We start from the raw sequence: 15,334 nt of genomic DNA on the forward strand, positions 1-15,334 counted from the left end.
CGATGGTTTAAAGTGGTACATCACGTTCGATGTTGTTTTTTTTTTTTTTTTTTTTTTTTTGTTTAACAGTGTATCTCCAGCCGCATCGCGCGTCCACGAGTTTCGAGATGAAAAATTCTCGCGATGTCGTGTAGAAGAATAGCGAGTGCTGCTTACCTCTTTGATCCAGCTTTTCCAGAGATCTCGATCCCAGGGATGATGGAAGCCCAGATACAAGTGCCGAGTTTCACGATGGTGACTCTCTTCGGGGTGTTGGCTCACATGACACTGTTGAGTGACCCTAGGAAATCCAGTGACACGCAAAACGAGTTTGCCCAGACGTGACGGCGCATAGCACACCGCACCACCTCCGCCGCACAGTTCCATCCATTCTGCTCGCGATTCCGGACAAGCTGCGGAAAACGCGTTTGTCTCGTTTATTTATCAGTCCTTTGACAATTTGCGAGTACGTACAATTGCAGTCGCGCGACGATACTGGCATGACAAATGGTCCGCGAGAAAATTAGAAATTAAATAAAATTTTCTTTTCAATTGTTTCGCTGTAAATGCATTTCAGAAATCTTAATTCGATGTCTCGCGTTATCAACCACTTATAATCCGAAAATGTCCGAATTAAGTCGAGAATGCCGAACGATTATTGGTATTCCAATGATCGGCGTTACATTCCACGGCGTCAGCTTTCAGAAAACATTCGTTATTTACTGGGACGCTCTAGAAGCACGCAAACGACATTGGGTGTTATCGAATTTTTGCGTGACTCTACAGAAAAACAAAGGAGATTACATCCGGTGATCGCATCCGATACGAAATTTATTCGCTGCGATGGACCGCGAAATACCGGAAGCACTACGTTCTATCAGCAGACGCTGATATGCAGATGCTTGCACGATTATCGAATTAGATGCATCGGCATGTTGGAATTCTCTTTCGGAATTTCGGCAAAGAAAATTAGGAGAGAATTTATGAGTTCACGTAAATGCGGGTGTTAATAAATTCTGAAATACTAGAAATGTTAAATCTCGACTTGGACCAATAAAATTTTTCGAATTATATTTAATATCTCGTTCTTTCTTAACACTAATTGTATTATGTTTTAATTTCTATCCTTCCGCCGTTATGATAAAAATCGCATTTAAATCTCAATTCTCTCGTTTATCCTAAATTGTTAAAAAAAGATTTACATCCGATTTTATAGTTTTTACGTACAAATATAACAATAACTGTTAATCCGCGTAGTTTGAATGATTTAAAGGTCGAAAAAGCACTTTTTTAAACTATTTGCGTTACTCTGAAAGTTAAAACCGTAACGCAATACTTGTTATTACTTCATACAGAGAATACAGAGCGAGAATGGTCGCGCTTTTCCATTGTTCTCAAATCGCTGTGATGCCAAGCGCCGGAAAATAGTTGAGGGTGGCGATACTTTGTTTCAGTTGTTAAGCGATATAATGCTCGTGCTTAACATTGTTTCTCGATAAAATTGCTGCGTTGCAACAAATTTCTTGGGTTGGTTCCGAAAATAAACTATCGTTTAAATTTTTTTAACAATACATATTATTTAACGACTTTCTAAAAACTTTTCGTAAAAAGAAACAATAAAGCAACGCGGAATTCAATTATTGAAATTGAGAAGTCCAAGAGTCAAATTATGCAACTATCTAACATGCAACTATGTTCATTATGCGAGCAAAATTTCGAGCCAACTATAGAATTAATGATAGTAAGCGGAGTACCAAGGAAGGTCGCCAAATATTCGTTTCCGAATCATAGGATTTCGGGCAATTCCTAATTGAAGCCAATGGCAGCCGCAGCTTAAATCAGCAAATGCCGGCGAGGCTGACTGGCTTCCGAAATAGCCGCCATTCTACGTCTATGCTAGATTGTGGTTCCATTCGCAAGATACGTATCGAGTGGGCAATTTCCTAACAGCAATGCAGAGGCTGTACACAAAGTCCTTGTGTATTCCCGTAACATTTGCACTTCTGAGAAATTATGTAAAACGTAAATTATGTAAACGTTCCAAAATATTGTAAAAATCCAAAATTAATACAGCAGACATTTTTTTTGATCGCCGTTAGCAGCGCAAAAAGGTGAATCTCGCGATATTCAAATTTGGAATACCGTGAAACTGCCAAGCGAGAAAAATAATCAATGAGATCAGCTATTGGCGGGGAAACGATAGAGCAAAGAAATGGGAAGTCTTTTTGGACGTGTGTGGCCAGGAACGGCAGATGCCGAGAACAGGATATCGCCGAGGACGAAGGACGCGGATGTCCTTCCTTCCGTCACGTTCGCCGGATACGAATCTCCGCGCGCGATGGCCGGAAAATAATGGCCGAGAGATCCGGCGATGGAAAGAGGATCGTTCCTAGGAGGTTGTTCGCTGTTGATTCAGCACGAGGGTTCACACGCGATGGCGAACACCTGTTACCGCGGCTATCTCAAGTTTAATCAAGCCACTGGGTCCCGAAGGGGCGGCTACGAGCGGGCGGCCTCTGACGAAGGGCGATGCCGCGAGACAGCCGAATTTAGCGCGTCGCTAGGACACGCTTGTTGGATCTCATCAGCGACGTCCATCGATATTCGGCGGAGCTATAGTAATTATAATATATTAATTACGCGGGAATGCCATTTAATAGTCAACCGCGGTATCACTACTTTGTACTAATTGATAATAAAAATGTTTGCGCTTCGACATCCGCGCTTTCGTTCTCACAGCCTTTTTCCTGCTAATTTTTCTTCATTGTAATAGAACTGTATGTCACTCCATTGATATTAAATGCTAATTACAAATTTTTTTTCTTTAAAATCGAGATAGTGAATAAAAGAAGATAGTGATATTTTAATAATAAAACAGGAATTTGAGAATTCTCTCTCTCTTTCTCTCTTCTCTTTCTCTCTTCTCTCTCTCTCCCTCTCTCTCTCTCTCTCTCTCCTTTCTCAATTCCGCACTAGATTGCTAATTAAGCTTTACCACGCAATCCTATACAAACTTGCATATAGTATACCACGAAAGCAGCCGTGGTTCAATATCGAGGAGTCAATAGTTTTGGAGCTATAAGCCATACAGATGACTGAAATTGTTCTCTGTCTAAGCAAGTCCCGTATCACAAAGATTTCAATTTCACTGTGAGAACGAAAAGAAATTTTATCGTGAACAAAAAAATGTAATTGTTCGATGCACATTGAGCTCCTTAGAATGTAGAAGAAAGTACATTATTCCTACTTTAATACCGCGACCGTCTTATCGTCAATGTCGCGCGCCGTACGCATTTCTGATTTGGAAAAAGCCGAATGTGATTCGAACGTTTCACAAAGGGGAGCACTCGATTCCGATCACGTTCGGCAAAGTCGCGTCCGACTTCATTGTCATTTGGCAGAAATATCTGAATCAATAAGCCTTCGTATATATCGATACGTGACAATGCGTGCAGACGATATTATTATAATCCTGATTCCACAAGCGATGTATTTTTACCAGTAATGCCCGCGGCATGAACGTCAATTAAGCGAATCTACTAAATGGACGAATGTAAGTGAACGAAAGTCGGATATATTTTATTTGAATTCTAATAATGCTCTTTCACTTATTTCAATTTAATATGTTGCTTCACTGCACTGCAAATACAGTTCTCCCCGCATGAATAACGTTATTTTTCTTTCGTACGATAGCGACACGTCGTATCTGAATGTTTGGCGATGTAATTGCACGTCAGAACGATAAATCCTTTTGCCCGAAGAAATTCTTGATCCATAGCACGCATCGTGGTCGGCGACAGGATCGTTCCGACGGAAGGATAAGGAACGGACGTAGATAAATCATGATGTTTCGGATGTTGGGAACGAGAAGAGAGAATGAAAGACATTTACGGCGCTGATCTTACATTTTTTTCTTTCCTAACTTTATCTTTTCTAAAAATTACCGCTCGATTTGCAATCGTTTACGTAAGCAAAGCTTCAAAATTCTATGAAATAACTTTCGATATACGTTAATGTACATTTACATTTAATTAATTTAAATTAGTTGTTAAAAATAAGTTTTTTAATTATAAGTTTTTAAATGTACATTTACGTTTAATTAATTTAAATTAGTTGTTAGAAATAAGTTTTTTAATTACAAGTAACGCTATAACCCGCAAAATTCGCTCTTTTCGTCAAACACTGATTTCAAAAATCTTTTTGGATGTCTCTCAAGTCGCGTCGCGAGAAATGAGAGAGATACAATCGTCAGATAATTCTTACTCTTTCCGGCAGACGCTCACAAGTTGTTTCCTTTCAGCAACGGTTTGTTTTCTACCCGGTCGGGTCTACGTTTACTCCCGTCCTGAATTTTCTTATTTTTGGAATTGGCAAGATCTGGTGCGATATACTTACCGGGATAAAGAAAAAGTCTGGAACCGATGACTGCCAGTGGCCGTTGCTTCCACTGAGGAAAAACCAATCCCTTCAATACCAGAGCGTAACCACAACGGCTGTATCCTGCCAGATCCGGCAGTGGCGATGCAGGTCCTTGTTAAAAAGAAAAAAATAAAGCGTTGAACTAACAGCTCTAATCAATGAAATGCTGCGATAAAACGTAGATACTTAAAGTTATTAAACATAAACTTTTTATTATATGATGTTTATTTTTTTTCGTACTATTTTTGAAAATTTGCCAGTAGTTTTTTATTTAAAACTATCTTGTATACTGCAATATATAGAAATATATTTTTCATTACATATACGATAAACGGCGCACGGCGAAATTGAGTTATGTTTACAAACAGAAACGCGAATTTTCAGAGAATTTTTTGCAGGCTACGCGCGACATATAAATCAAAATATTATTTTTTGTCTCATTGTACAGCAATATAAACTTTTAAATACTCTAGAAATGCTATTTCAAACATTCGTAAAAAATATCCCGCGCATATCGTTGTTTCACATGATTTCTACAGCTCGTTGAACATTTGTTCATCGTATAAGCGCCATTTTTAATTATCAACGGAAATAACATCGCGACTGTGCTTTTGTTTTTTTCTGACAAAAAATTAAAGAAATTTATTACTTTTATCAAATAGATTTTAAAAGCTTTGTAAATTTTATTTATATAAAAAATGTTTGTTACGCTTTTAATTATTTCAACGCTATAATTTCTATGTAATTTATTTTGTATTGAATATGTACAAAAATACTTTTGTTAACAGTACTGCAAAATTTTCATAGAAAGAGACATTTTTAGAAATCAATGTACAAGGCAGATGTGAGCATGTAAGGGACAAAATCTCTATCATCAGAAAAAGGAGCATAATATTTCCTTGCGGATGTGTAAATATCCAGACTACATCGCCGACGGCGAGAAATGCTCGCGAGCTTTGCTTCGCCATCTCCGCGATAAAATCCAATAAATTGTGCGCGGTTATTAAAGCCAACGTGCATGGAGCTTTATTGCGACTGGAAAATGCCACAATACCGACAATTTTCAGCAATTTCAAAGAGAAAACAATTCGTTATGCAAGTATGAGATTTGCAGTTTTATTCAATAAAACAGAATACACACAATCTTATGTTTTATATTAGAAATCGAAGAAAAAATTGATGCAATGTTACATTTTAGCAATCATATCTTAGTATAAATTTTTATTGGTGTGTTAAAATCACATTGACATTATTTGAAAAAAAAACAACACTGAATTATCTATTCATTCGATAGTTAAAACAGTTTTATAGAGAAGGATAATTTTGTTTCCAACATTAATCAAATAAATAAGTAAACAAGATTTAAAGTCTGTGTGTTATATAATATGTAGCGATTCCAAGTAAATTTGCAAATGGTATGTACATGTTTCAACATTTATTATTTACTTTCTGGATATTCCGAGACTTCCTAATTTCTTTCGGATTGCAAAAGATCAATCGCAGACTTGGCTGCAAAAATTAAAAGCGAATCTATTTTCTCCAAGAGCTATTTTTGCTACTTGGTGCTATTTGCTCCATATCTAAATTTTGTTTCCAGAAGCAAAAGTTTCCGCGGGAAATTACAGGCGAGTGCTGGGAACGCGATAATCGGCGTTTAACGTTTTGGCTTAACTAGACAGGCGGTTATGTCGTTTGCTAGGGCGGCTATGGCGCGAGCGCGCACTTCCGGCACTTCCGGTCAGGAAACTCTCAGTCGTTAGTGGTTATTATGGTTAAATGTGCTTGTGCCAGCGGCGGCGCGGCGGTACGCCGCCTACTAGATAAATTTGCTGTTTTAACACTCAGCTCTTGCATCAACGTGCGCGACCCTGCAACGTAATCCGCTCCAATTCTGCACCATGAAACGTCAAACGACACGTGAACGACGCGATATCGCCGGATTTGCAGTTGCGGTGAAAAGAAAATGAAAGAATCCTGAGAGTTGAGTTATGTTGAGCTAGATGAACGAGCGCGAGAGATAAATTGATAATACTATTAAAATAATTGAGATCTTCAGATTATTAGCAGTGGAGTTTGTTGAACGTTCGGATTCTCGATTGATTTCGACACGAAAATTTAGTTCTAATCATTTAAAAATTAGACTAAAAATAGAAAAGCAAATTTATATTCAAGCGCCTGCATTTTCACAATTTTTATATTTAAATTTTACTTTTTCTGATTCCACATAAACGAGTGTGTGCAAAATAAATGTCGGTAAAATGGTTCGGATATCCGAGTGATAACTGTAGAATATAAAATGGAAGTATTTTATCATGGAAGTTGACCTACGTAAAGCTTGGATAAAGCTGGATAAACAAAAATAAGATATATGTATCGCTGTATGTTGAGATATGCAAACGTTTGGGTTTCGGAATATTCTGCTCATCAAGAATTTGGATTACTTGACGCTCGAGACCACGAGCCCGTAAAATTTTAAACATGCGGGTCTTTCCGCCGCTCGTATGTCTACGCGCTTAGATTCTTGCAAGTTTGATTATTTGAATTTTGCATTTAGATTTAAATAAACAACGAGCGGACACGTGAAATAAAAATACGGCAAAAAATTGTCCGGAAATCCAAGCACGTAACACAAAAGTGTTTACGATTGCCAGTTTTTCCGGTGTATCAGTTCGTCGAAAAACAAAGTGCAAGGCTCTCTCAGGCTGGAATATCAATCACCGGCTATTTCCAATATCGTCAGGTCTATCGGGGAAATGCGAACGCTGCAGTTTATCGTTCTCGCAAAAACCGCTCCAAATGCACCGCTGCAAATGTGTGTACACAACAGTAAACAGACGTCGAGGAAAGCAAGAAGGCAATTTTCGAGTTTCCGTGGAAAGCAGTTAAGAAGACAGACAAGTATCTCTTCTGTAAAGCAACGCGAAAGTTGCTTCGAACTCTCTCGGATTACACTTATGACATAACACGCATACTGTAACGCCGTAAAGGCAAATCGAAGATAAATTGGCTCGTGAATTTTGCTGTTAAAACAGTAATTGCGCGCCCCTAAGCTCGTGCATCCGGAATAATCGTCCGCGAGTTTTGCCGTATTATCGAAGAACAAAAAAAGAAGAATAGGTACGCGAAAATGAATTCCGTGTTGCGACGAGATGACGCACGCGACCCGCCAGCGCGCACACTTTAACTTAATTAACTCGGCTAAATTGCGCCACGTAAGTTACGTAATGCGTCTCGAGTTTATATCGCCGGCGAGCGAACGGTGCACAGAAGCGTCCTGAAATTGCTCATTAATAGCGGCAATAATGTTATAATTAGCGGGGCACGCGCGCGCGAGCGATCTCACCCGCTGTCGTTCAGTGTCCCTGTAGCGAGAACATTCACGAAAGTACCTACTTACAGCTTCTCGTGCCAAGACACAACGGCCAACTGTCGTACACAGAGCTTTCCATTCGAGTGAAACGCTTTTCTCTGGTCGATTGTAACACATTTGACATCTTATTATATCGAAACGTCGAAATCTCAGTCGCGACTGACCGTAAATGAAAGGTGAAATAGCTGCAAGTTTTACTTTCCTAATAATTGCAATACGATTCTATAAAAAGACGCAAGTTAAGCAGAATGTAACCATCCACGAAGACCATTATCCTATCTCTTACTCTAGAAAGAAATAAAAAGCAAAAAATAGAAATGGATCAATTATATTGGTTCTCTTTCGAAGAATTTTTTCTCACACCATTTTCACGTTAAATATCAATAATTTCTGACTTATTAATCAACTTTTTAGCAAACTCATAAGTTCTTTGAATGATTCTGCATTTTTCAATCACCGGAAATGTAAGTCATCGATGAAATGAAAGTGTAAGTATTCAGATTTTGTAATATTAAATATTTGACATGTGTATGAGAATATTCTGCATATGATAGAGCGCGAGTTACTTGCCGAAATAGCTTCCATTCTTACCGAGTAAATCTTCAGGTCAACATAATCAATAAGTACGTCGCTTGCAATTAGTCAAATCGCTTGCCTGTTTAATTAATCATCACGAGTATAAAGGTCACGACAGCAGGAATTAGATGGGCGCGATTCTCTCGCGAAAGTTGTTCGCATGAGTGCTAGATGACGAGAAGACGGGCCGAGATGACGAAGTGCTCAACTAATGCAATTAGCTTACAGAAGATGGTGCACGTCGGCTCGCGGAAAGTGTAGTCGCAATGTAACAAAATCCGACGCGCTTTGTAATTACCAGGATTAGGATTTACGTTAAGTAATAAAAGTGCGCTAAACACACACATGTGTATACCTGTGTGTTACATATACCAGTATGTAATAAAATATATTTCAGTACGAGAGCATTTTGGATCGTGCGAGAACAATTTCAAATCAGAGTGAATTGTTTTTAAATCCAACTAAGATTTAAAAAAAATATTCGTTAATTTTAATGTAAATCACAAACTCTAATTGATTATTTATTATTTCATTACGCGCTGTAGTTCCAAAATTATTCTAATTTATAATTATTTTATTTATTAATTTGTCCCAATTATTTTCAAATAATTTAAAGCCACTTCTCTACCGGCACAGGCAAAATAATTTCTAGAATGGCGTAGTATAAGAGCGTTTTAATGACATTTTGTGTGTATATAATTAAAATTAAAATTACTTAAATTATTTTAACACATGTAACTAAGCAAGTATCAACAGAAAACTTCTACGACTTGTGGAATAAAAAATATCGCTTGTCATAATTTATACTAACCTACGTGAAAACCGACGAGATGTCTAAGTTCAGGATCAACCCCCAAACGAGCGCGCCGAGACACTTCCTGGTAGCCAAGCCTTTGAAGAAATTGATCCTGAATCTCCAACGGTTTCTCCTGGGACGCCAACCTCCTACCTGGTTCACCGCCATACTAAAATATGAATTCATGAAATGTTTATTTTAACAACAAAAAAGAAACGTACTAGCAATGCATTTAAAGAAAAAAGAAATTCGTGCAAAATAAGTGCATGTAGAAAAAGGATATAAAAAAAATGTACATTTTAAGAAAAATTTATACCAACTACAGAATGCTAGAAACAAAAACATATTTTTCGTTCTTTATCAAGAGATACGGTCGTGTTTTTCATCGAATCACGCGCAAGAAAACCAGTATTTAATATATATATGTATATATTTTTTATACTTTTATACACATATATTATATAAAATATATCAAAATTTAAACTTCCTTAACTTTATCTAATTAAGGGATAATTTTAATTTAAAAATATTGACATTTAAATATATACCTTAACTTTTATCATATTATATCATGTTTATATTATATTTATTTTGTCTCATATTTTGCTTTGTGATCGAACGAATAGTGATCGACGAAAGCTTTTAATGAAATTAAAAACCTGATATCCAATATATCCAATATTAATATTGGCACTGTAAGCGACAAAACTGTTTCACAGTTCACCAGTTCATGGAAGCTTCAATGAATTTTCAAGATCAAAGTTATTCTCTCAGAGCACGAAGTCCATCATCTCTGCTAATTAAAAAAACATTTTAATGCAGTCTCTTTAAATCTCGTTACTTTCTTATTCGTACCGAGTCAAGCGCTTTATACTTTCGCACGGTCGTTTTTTCTCTGCCGGTAAAATATCGTCATAATATTCCAACAAATCGTAGCAAAAATTTAATTACAAAATTAATTACCAAGGTATTTAACAACGAGAATCGAAGAGTGTTAAAATAAGATCTAAAGGACATAGTGTAGGAAACAGAAGCGTATTTTACAGTAATTTATGATAACTAATTTCGCAATCAATCTTTCTTTAATAAGAAATCTAAGTACTGGATCAAGTATTATTGCTAATTCAAAGATGTTAAACAAAATAAAAAATATACAAAAAGTTTTAATATTAATTAAACTATATTCTACATTTTTCCCTATATAGTTATTACAATTATAAATATTTTATACGTTTAAACATAACGCAAAATTGAACATATGAAATATAAACCGACGATATTATTAACACACACACACACACACATACGCCACATAATCTATAAGATTCTCAGGATATAAGTTTCACTGCTATAAGTTTCACCTAGAAATAGAACTGCTCTTATCATAAATTTTACATTTCAAAACGTCTGCATTATCGAATTTGTCAGAAATATCTAGGTAATCGATTATCTTTTTAAAGCTCAAGATACACAGCGGTCTTAGGTTTCCTGCGGGGTTTCAACGAAAATAATTCTCGCTTGTTTCCACAGGTTTATAGGTCACGTGTGAGGAACTTTAACTTTTTAGCGACTGCAGACTGCAGGTGAAATACAGTCTTCAAGACTAAAAATACATCACGTATAAATGAAAGTTACAGTAATTTTTGCAAATCCTTGTGAAGTATTTTGCGTTCTAGTCATATTATATATTTAAAAAAGTGATAATTAATCGTAAATTGGCATTAATAATTAATGTCGCTATAATATCTACTTTTATGTATATTGATTTTTATGTTGTTTAAAGAGATCATGACAGTTGATATGTTATCTTAGTTTTGCGTTTTAAATAAACCATAAACTTCTCAATAAATTGCAACAATCTTTAATCGAGTGTGAATAAATAATCATTATAAATATTTTTGAAACATTAACATTATATCAACTTGTTTCTTTTCAAGAGAAAGAATTATAAGATTTTTATATTTTTCCTCTTTTATTTAGAACATAAAAAATTGAGCACTTAGCGCAATAATATGACAAAATATTGACAATCTGTCAAAAAAGCTATGCATTCTTTTATGTATTTATTTGTATCGAAAGTTCGCGACAATTGCTTTACCGAGTTTATTTAGATTGTCGTCTGGATTGTCACTGATTTGACAATCTGTAAAATACTCATGCAAAATGTCCTCAATCTATTTTGAGCCTTAGTACGTTTTCAAATTTCTGACAGTTTCCAAGTTTTAGATCGGCTGTCGAAGACGACGGATTTTCCTCGGGAAACTCGTCTGCCGGATCGTCGAGCAGAGCTTTCAACGTCACGTCAATCGCGAACTTTCTCGGAAAAAGTCGTACTTTGGTCAAACATCCCTTTTAGGTAGCAATTGGCCGAACTTTGGTAACTGCGATCTTCGCGCGGGAATTGCCGTTTCGTTAAATCATTTTGCCGTCGCGTTTTCGTTGAAAATTTTGTCCGGCTTTCCGTGATAATGAAAGTTATTCAAAGTATAAGACATTCTCTCAAGCATTGTATGTCAATAATAGAGTTATATTTTTTCGATTAGTCTGCATGGATTTAATTAATCTGCATATGCAACATCGCGCATCAATTGCAAGAAGATGAAATTTATATATTAATAGTTCAAGTATAAAGCAGATAAGAGATTTTCTTTTAATCTATTTGACCTATAAAAGTCCGCTTGGATTTCCTTGATTAATTAAAAATTTTATAATATTATATTTATGCATATTTTTTTCAGCTTTTGTATGACGTTTTATATGCGCAAAAATTCTTCAGAAATCGCGTTCGTAAACCGGAGGCTGCCGTTTAAAATGCATTAAAGTCGTCTATATCTCTGCGCGCGCGTAGTTTTTCGATAATTCCGTAATCTGAAGCGATTTTAATTTCGTGAGATAAAACAGCATGTACCACTTTGCGAGCAAGGGGAGGCATTAGTCGTGACATATGCGTCGTAAAAAATTGTAATTCCGGAAAGTGGCCTGTAAATAATAACCCGGTTAGCCGCAGGGGTAAAGAGATTAATCACGCCGTGCATTGGATAGCAAGCGAATGCGGACCATATATTGCACAATACATATCACCGCTGGTGTGGCAGATTTTTTCTCTAATTTTTACTCCGCAAAATCTTTGCAATTTCGATGAAAGCCAATATATATAATACTTTTGATACCCGTGTTGAATATGTTTCATACCTTCAATCTTTAATATTTTCTTATAAACAACATCGGCGCAAATATGCAAAATAAGATTTAATAAAAATTTTTACGTAATGTAGATCTTACGAATCAATTCTTAAAAAGCAGTTTATTTATGCTCCTATTTATTACATATTTACAAACATCAGTGTATATTTGTACAGCTAATGAAATGTTGAAACATTTGAGTGCTCTGCAGAACCAGACTGCCATGTGAGGTCACGCGAATATTTTTTAGACAGATTTTTCGACTGTTCTTTTATGACCGGCACAGAGAACCGCGGGGGTTGATGCTATTTGAAATGAAAGCTGTGAAGGTAAAAGGAATCATTTGAGAACGTGCGGTCCGCAGATGGCGGAAAGAGATGAAACGTCCCTTCGCTTGCGACGAAAGGGAAGCTCTTCATTAACGAAGGGAGCGTAATTAAAGGCTCGAACACTTTTGCATCGCGCGGATAATCATATTTCTGCGCGGAACATCTCGCCTGCCGATCCAAGCATGAATTTTCGACCTTTTCGCCATGTTCGCGGATTTAGAAATTAATTGCAGCCACTGAGTCAGCGGTAATCTACTCTGTTGACTCGAATCTTGAACCTAGAAGCAACGAGCTTACCCCTTTGAGCATCCAAAGTCTCAAACGCGACTTATCTGCTTTCGCATTACATTACTTTTGCGCATTACATTAAAATGTTGACGATTAATCGTGCAGAATACTTGAAATATTTAATAATAAAATTACCATTTATTAAAAATGACGATTACGATTTAAGGAAAATATGTTAAACCTTTAAAAATTGTTTTATTAATATTATCAAATAAATTAATTTTTTATAAGTAATCAGAAAAAGTTTTTTTCAACTACAGCGAGAATTATGCTGCTACGACCAGATGTATTAGTGCAGTAATAACGAAAGAATGAAATTGAATTGAGAATGATTCTGATTAAAGTTAAAGCTCTTGCGCCCCAAGAAAAGTATAATCATTTGACATAAAAGTAATTGCTTCTTGCTGAACAGGAGAGTTAATAGACTAAGCTAAGATGAATGAAAATGAATTAGTTGCCGAATAAGTTTCGAATTTATCCTGCAGCTCATCCTGCTTTATGACACGGCGTGATAATGGCCGCTTGTTAGTGCTCTAAGGTTATTATTACTTCTTTCGATCACGTCATATGGCGGACGTTTAATTATAGTGATAAAGGATTGCTATACGGTATCAAGTTACGAAGCATTCTCCTAGGATAGCCATGTCCAATACCTTTGCAGTTGTGGTTAATTAACCAAGTATAAAGTTTCTAATCATCGTGAGATTATGTTCTAATTGACGTTATTCCGATTGGAAATAAACTTTAATCTTCCGCTTGTCGCTCTTTCAATTTTCTCAAGACACTAATACGTATATCTGTTATCAATTTATATTAATCAAAATTGCTCGTTAGAAAGATCTGATAAAAAAAAGTCAATTTTTCTTCTCGACAAATTATAATCTTTATAGAATTTTGATGAATCTGTAATGCTCGAATGAGTTCAATCTAAAATTTCTTTTGCGGAAAAAATAGTTTAATAAATTCTATTCCTTAATATTAAATGTATGTGTAATTTCGTTACTGTTCCAATCTTAAAGGTTCTCTTTTAATAAGTCCAATTATTATTAGAAAGAGATTTTTGGTTTCTCCGAAAAAAATATCTTATAATCTTTTGCTTACACGTCATAGCAGTCTAAATAGAGTATCGATTTTGAAGTTGCTTACTAGATAGATACACATTTATCTGTTCATAAATTCGTTCTTTACATTTTTCTTACTTACTATGCATATTTTCTTGAAAGGAAAAGTAATGTACTATATGGCAAAATGTATGCGAACACAGCCCGCATATTTCACGTACCATTATTATGAAGGTGCCGTTTACGCGAAGTGCCTGTGAAAAATTTCTTCAATCCGTCTAACAGTGGCGTCTGCGAGTCGGAAGCTTCCTCAAGTCGTAAAATCCTCATTTGTTACGATTTAGGGGCTCGTAAGTAACGTCCCAAACGAGGAGTGGGGAGAAGGGTGGAAAGGCAAGTAGGGAGACGGTCACCCCCTCGCGACCAGTCGGGTATGAATTTTCGCGTGAACTTGCAGCCAGCAGCACTCGTGTAAATTAAAGTTAAATTGGAATCGGCCAGCCCCGAAATTCATTCTGATTCCCTGCTGACCGCCCCCAACTAGGTTTTTATTTCTCCCGACACTGTTGGTCATTTCGCACCGTCTCAGTCACTCGAAGTTTATAATAAATAATGCATTTTTTACTTAAGTTTCCTCTGAATTTTAATGATAAAAAACTTTTAAAAATTTGCATAAAATTGCATGTAAAGAAGATATCGATATGCATTAAAAATATCGGTTTGCTGAAATTATTATTTTATTTTTAATATACTATTTCATTAGAGCATGACGCTTTTTTTATTTATAAATTTTTTATATAATACGATGTAATGACTAATTATCAAGAATTTTGGAGTAACAAATTACGAGATTGAGATGCTGGAAGAATGTAAAATTTCGTTCATATATTTTTAACTTACAATCTCAGTTAGCGTCGACAAGTCGTTATTCTGCTTTGATAGAATCGATATTATCGATCCATTCGTCCGAAGGGAGAAACTACCTCTCTATTCCTCTGGAGACGCACACGTAATTAACAAAACTCATTATAAGCGTTCGCTATATGCGATGTGATGTTGGTTTACCGCAGTGTTGATTTTGTTAATTTTGAAACGCGAAAATTAGTTCGTTCCAAGTTTATTTCAGATAAAAACATATGAAATCCGTAAATCTTGCGGATTAAAAGAACAAGAGAGTATTTCGTGTGAATTATTTTGCGAAATCTTATCAATTTCATATCAGATCTTATGATGATTCTACTTTATACTATATTTATAACTTAAGATATAATTTAAATTTATATTTAAATCATTTTAGTACTTTATCAGAATATTTTTGTCTTTTCTCTCTGTA

At 35.8% G+C, this 15,334-nt stretch overlaps 1 protein-coding gene across 1 annotated transcript in view; it reads right to left on the bottom strand.

Moving 5' to 3' along the window:
* Positions 1–15,334, bottom strand: part of Phlpp (PH domain leucine-rich repeat protein phosphatase) — a 56,022-nt gene that overhangs the window by 27,106 nt on the left and 13,582 nt on the right. Inside the window, exons 3-5 of the mRNA XM_012371633.2 lie at positions 9,156–9,309; positions 4,375–4,509; positions 157–392 (exon numbers count right to left, since the gene is read on the bottom strand). Coding sequence (XP_012227056.1) covers positions 157–392; positions 4,375–4,509; positions 9,156–9,309 — 525 coding nt within the window. The remainder of the gene's footprint in view (positions 1–156; positions 393–4,374; positions 4,510–9,155; positions 9,310–15,334) is intronic.

This window comes from Linepithema humile, chromosome 2 (assembly GCF_040581485.1).
Source record: "Linepithema humile isolate Giens D197 chromosome 2, Lhum_UNIL_v1.0, whole genome shotgun sequence".
NCBI classification, from domain to species: domain Eukaryota; kingdom Metazoa; phylum Arthropoda; class Insecta; order Hymenoptera; family Formicidae; genus Linepithema; species Linepithema humile.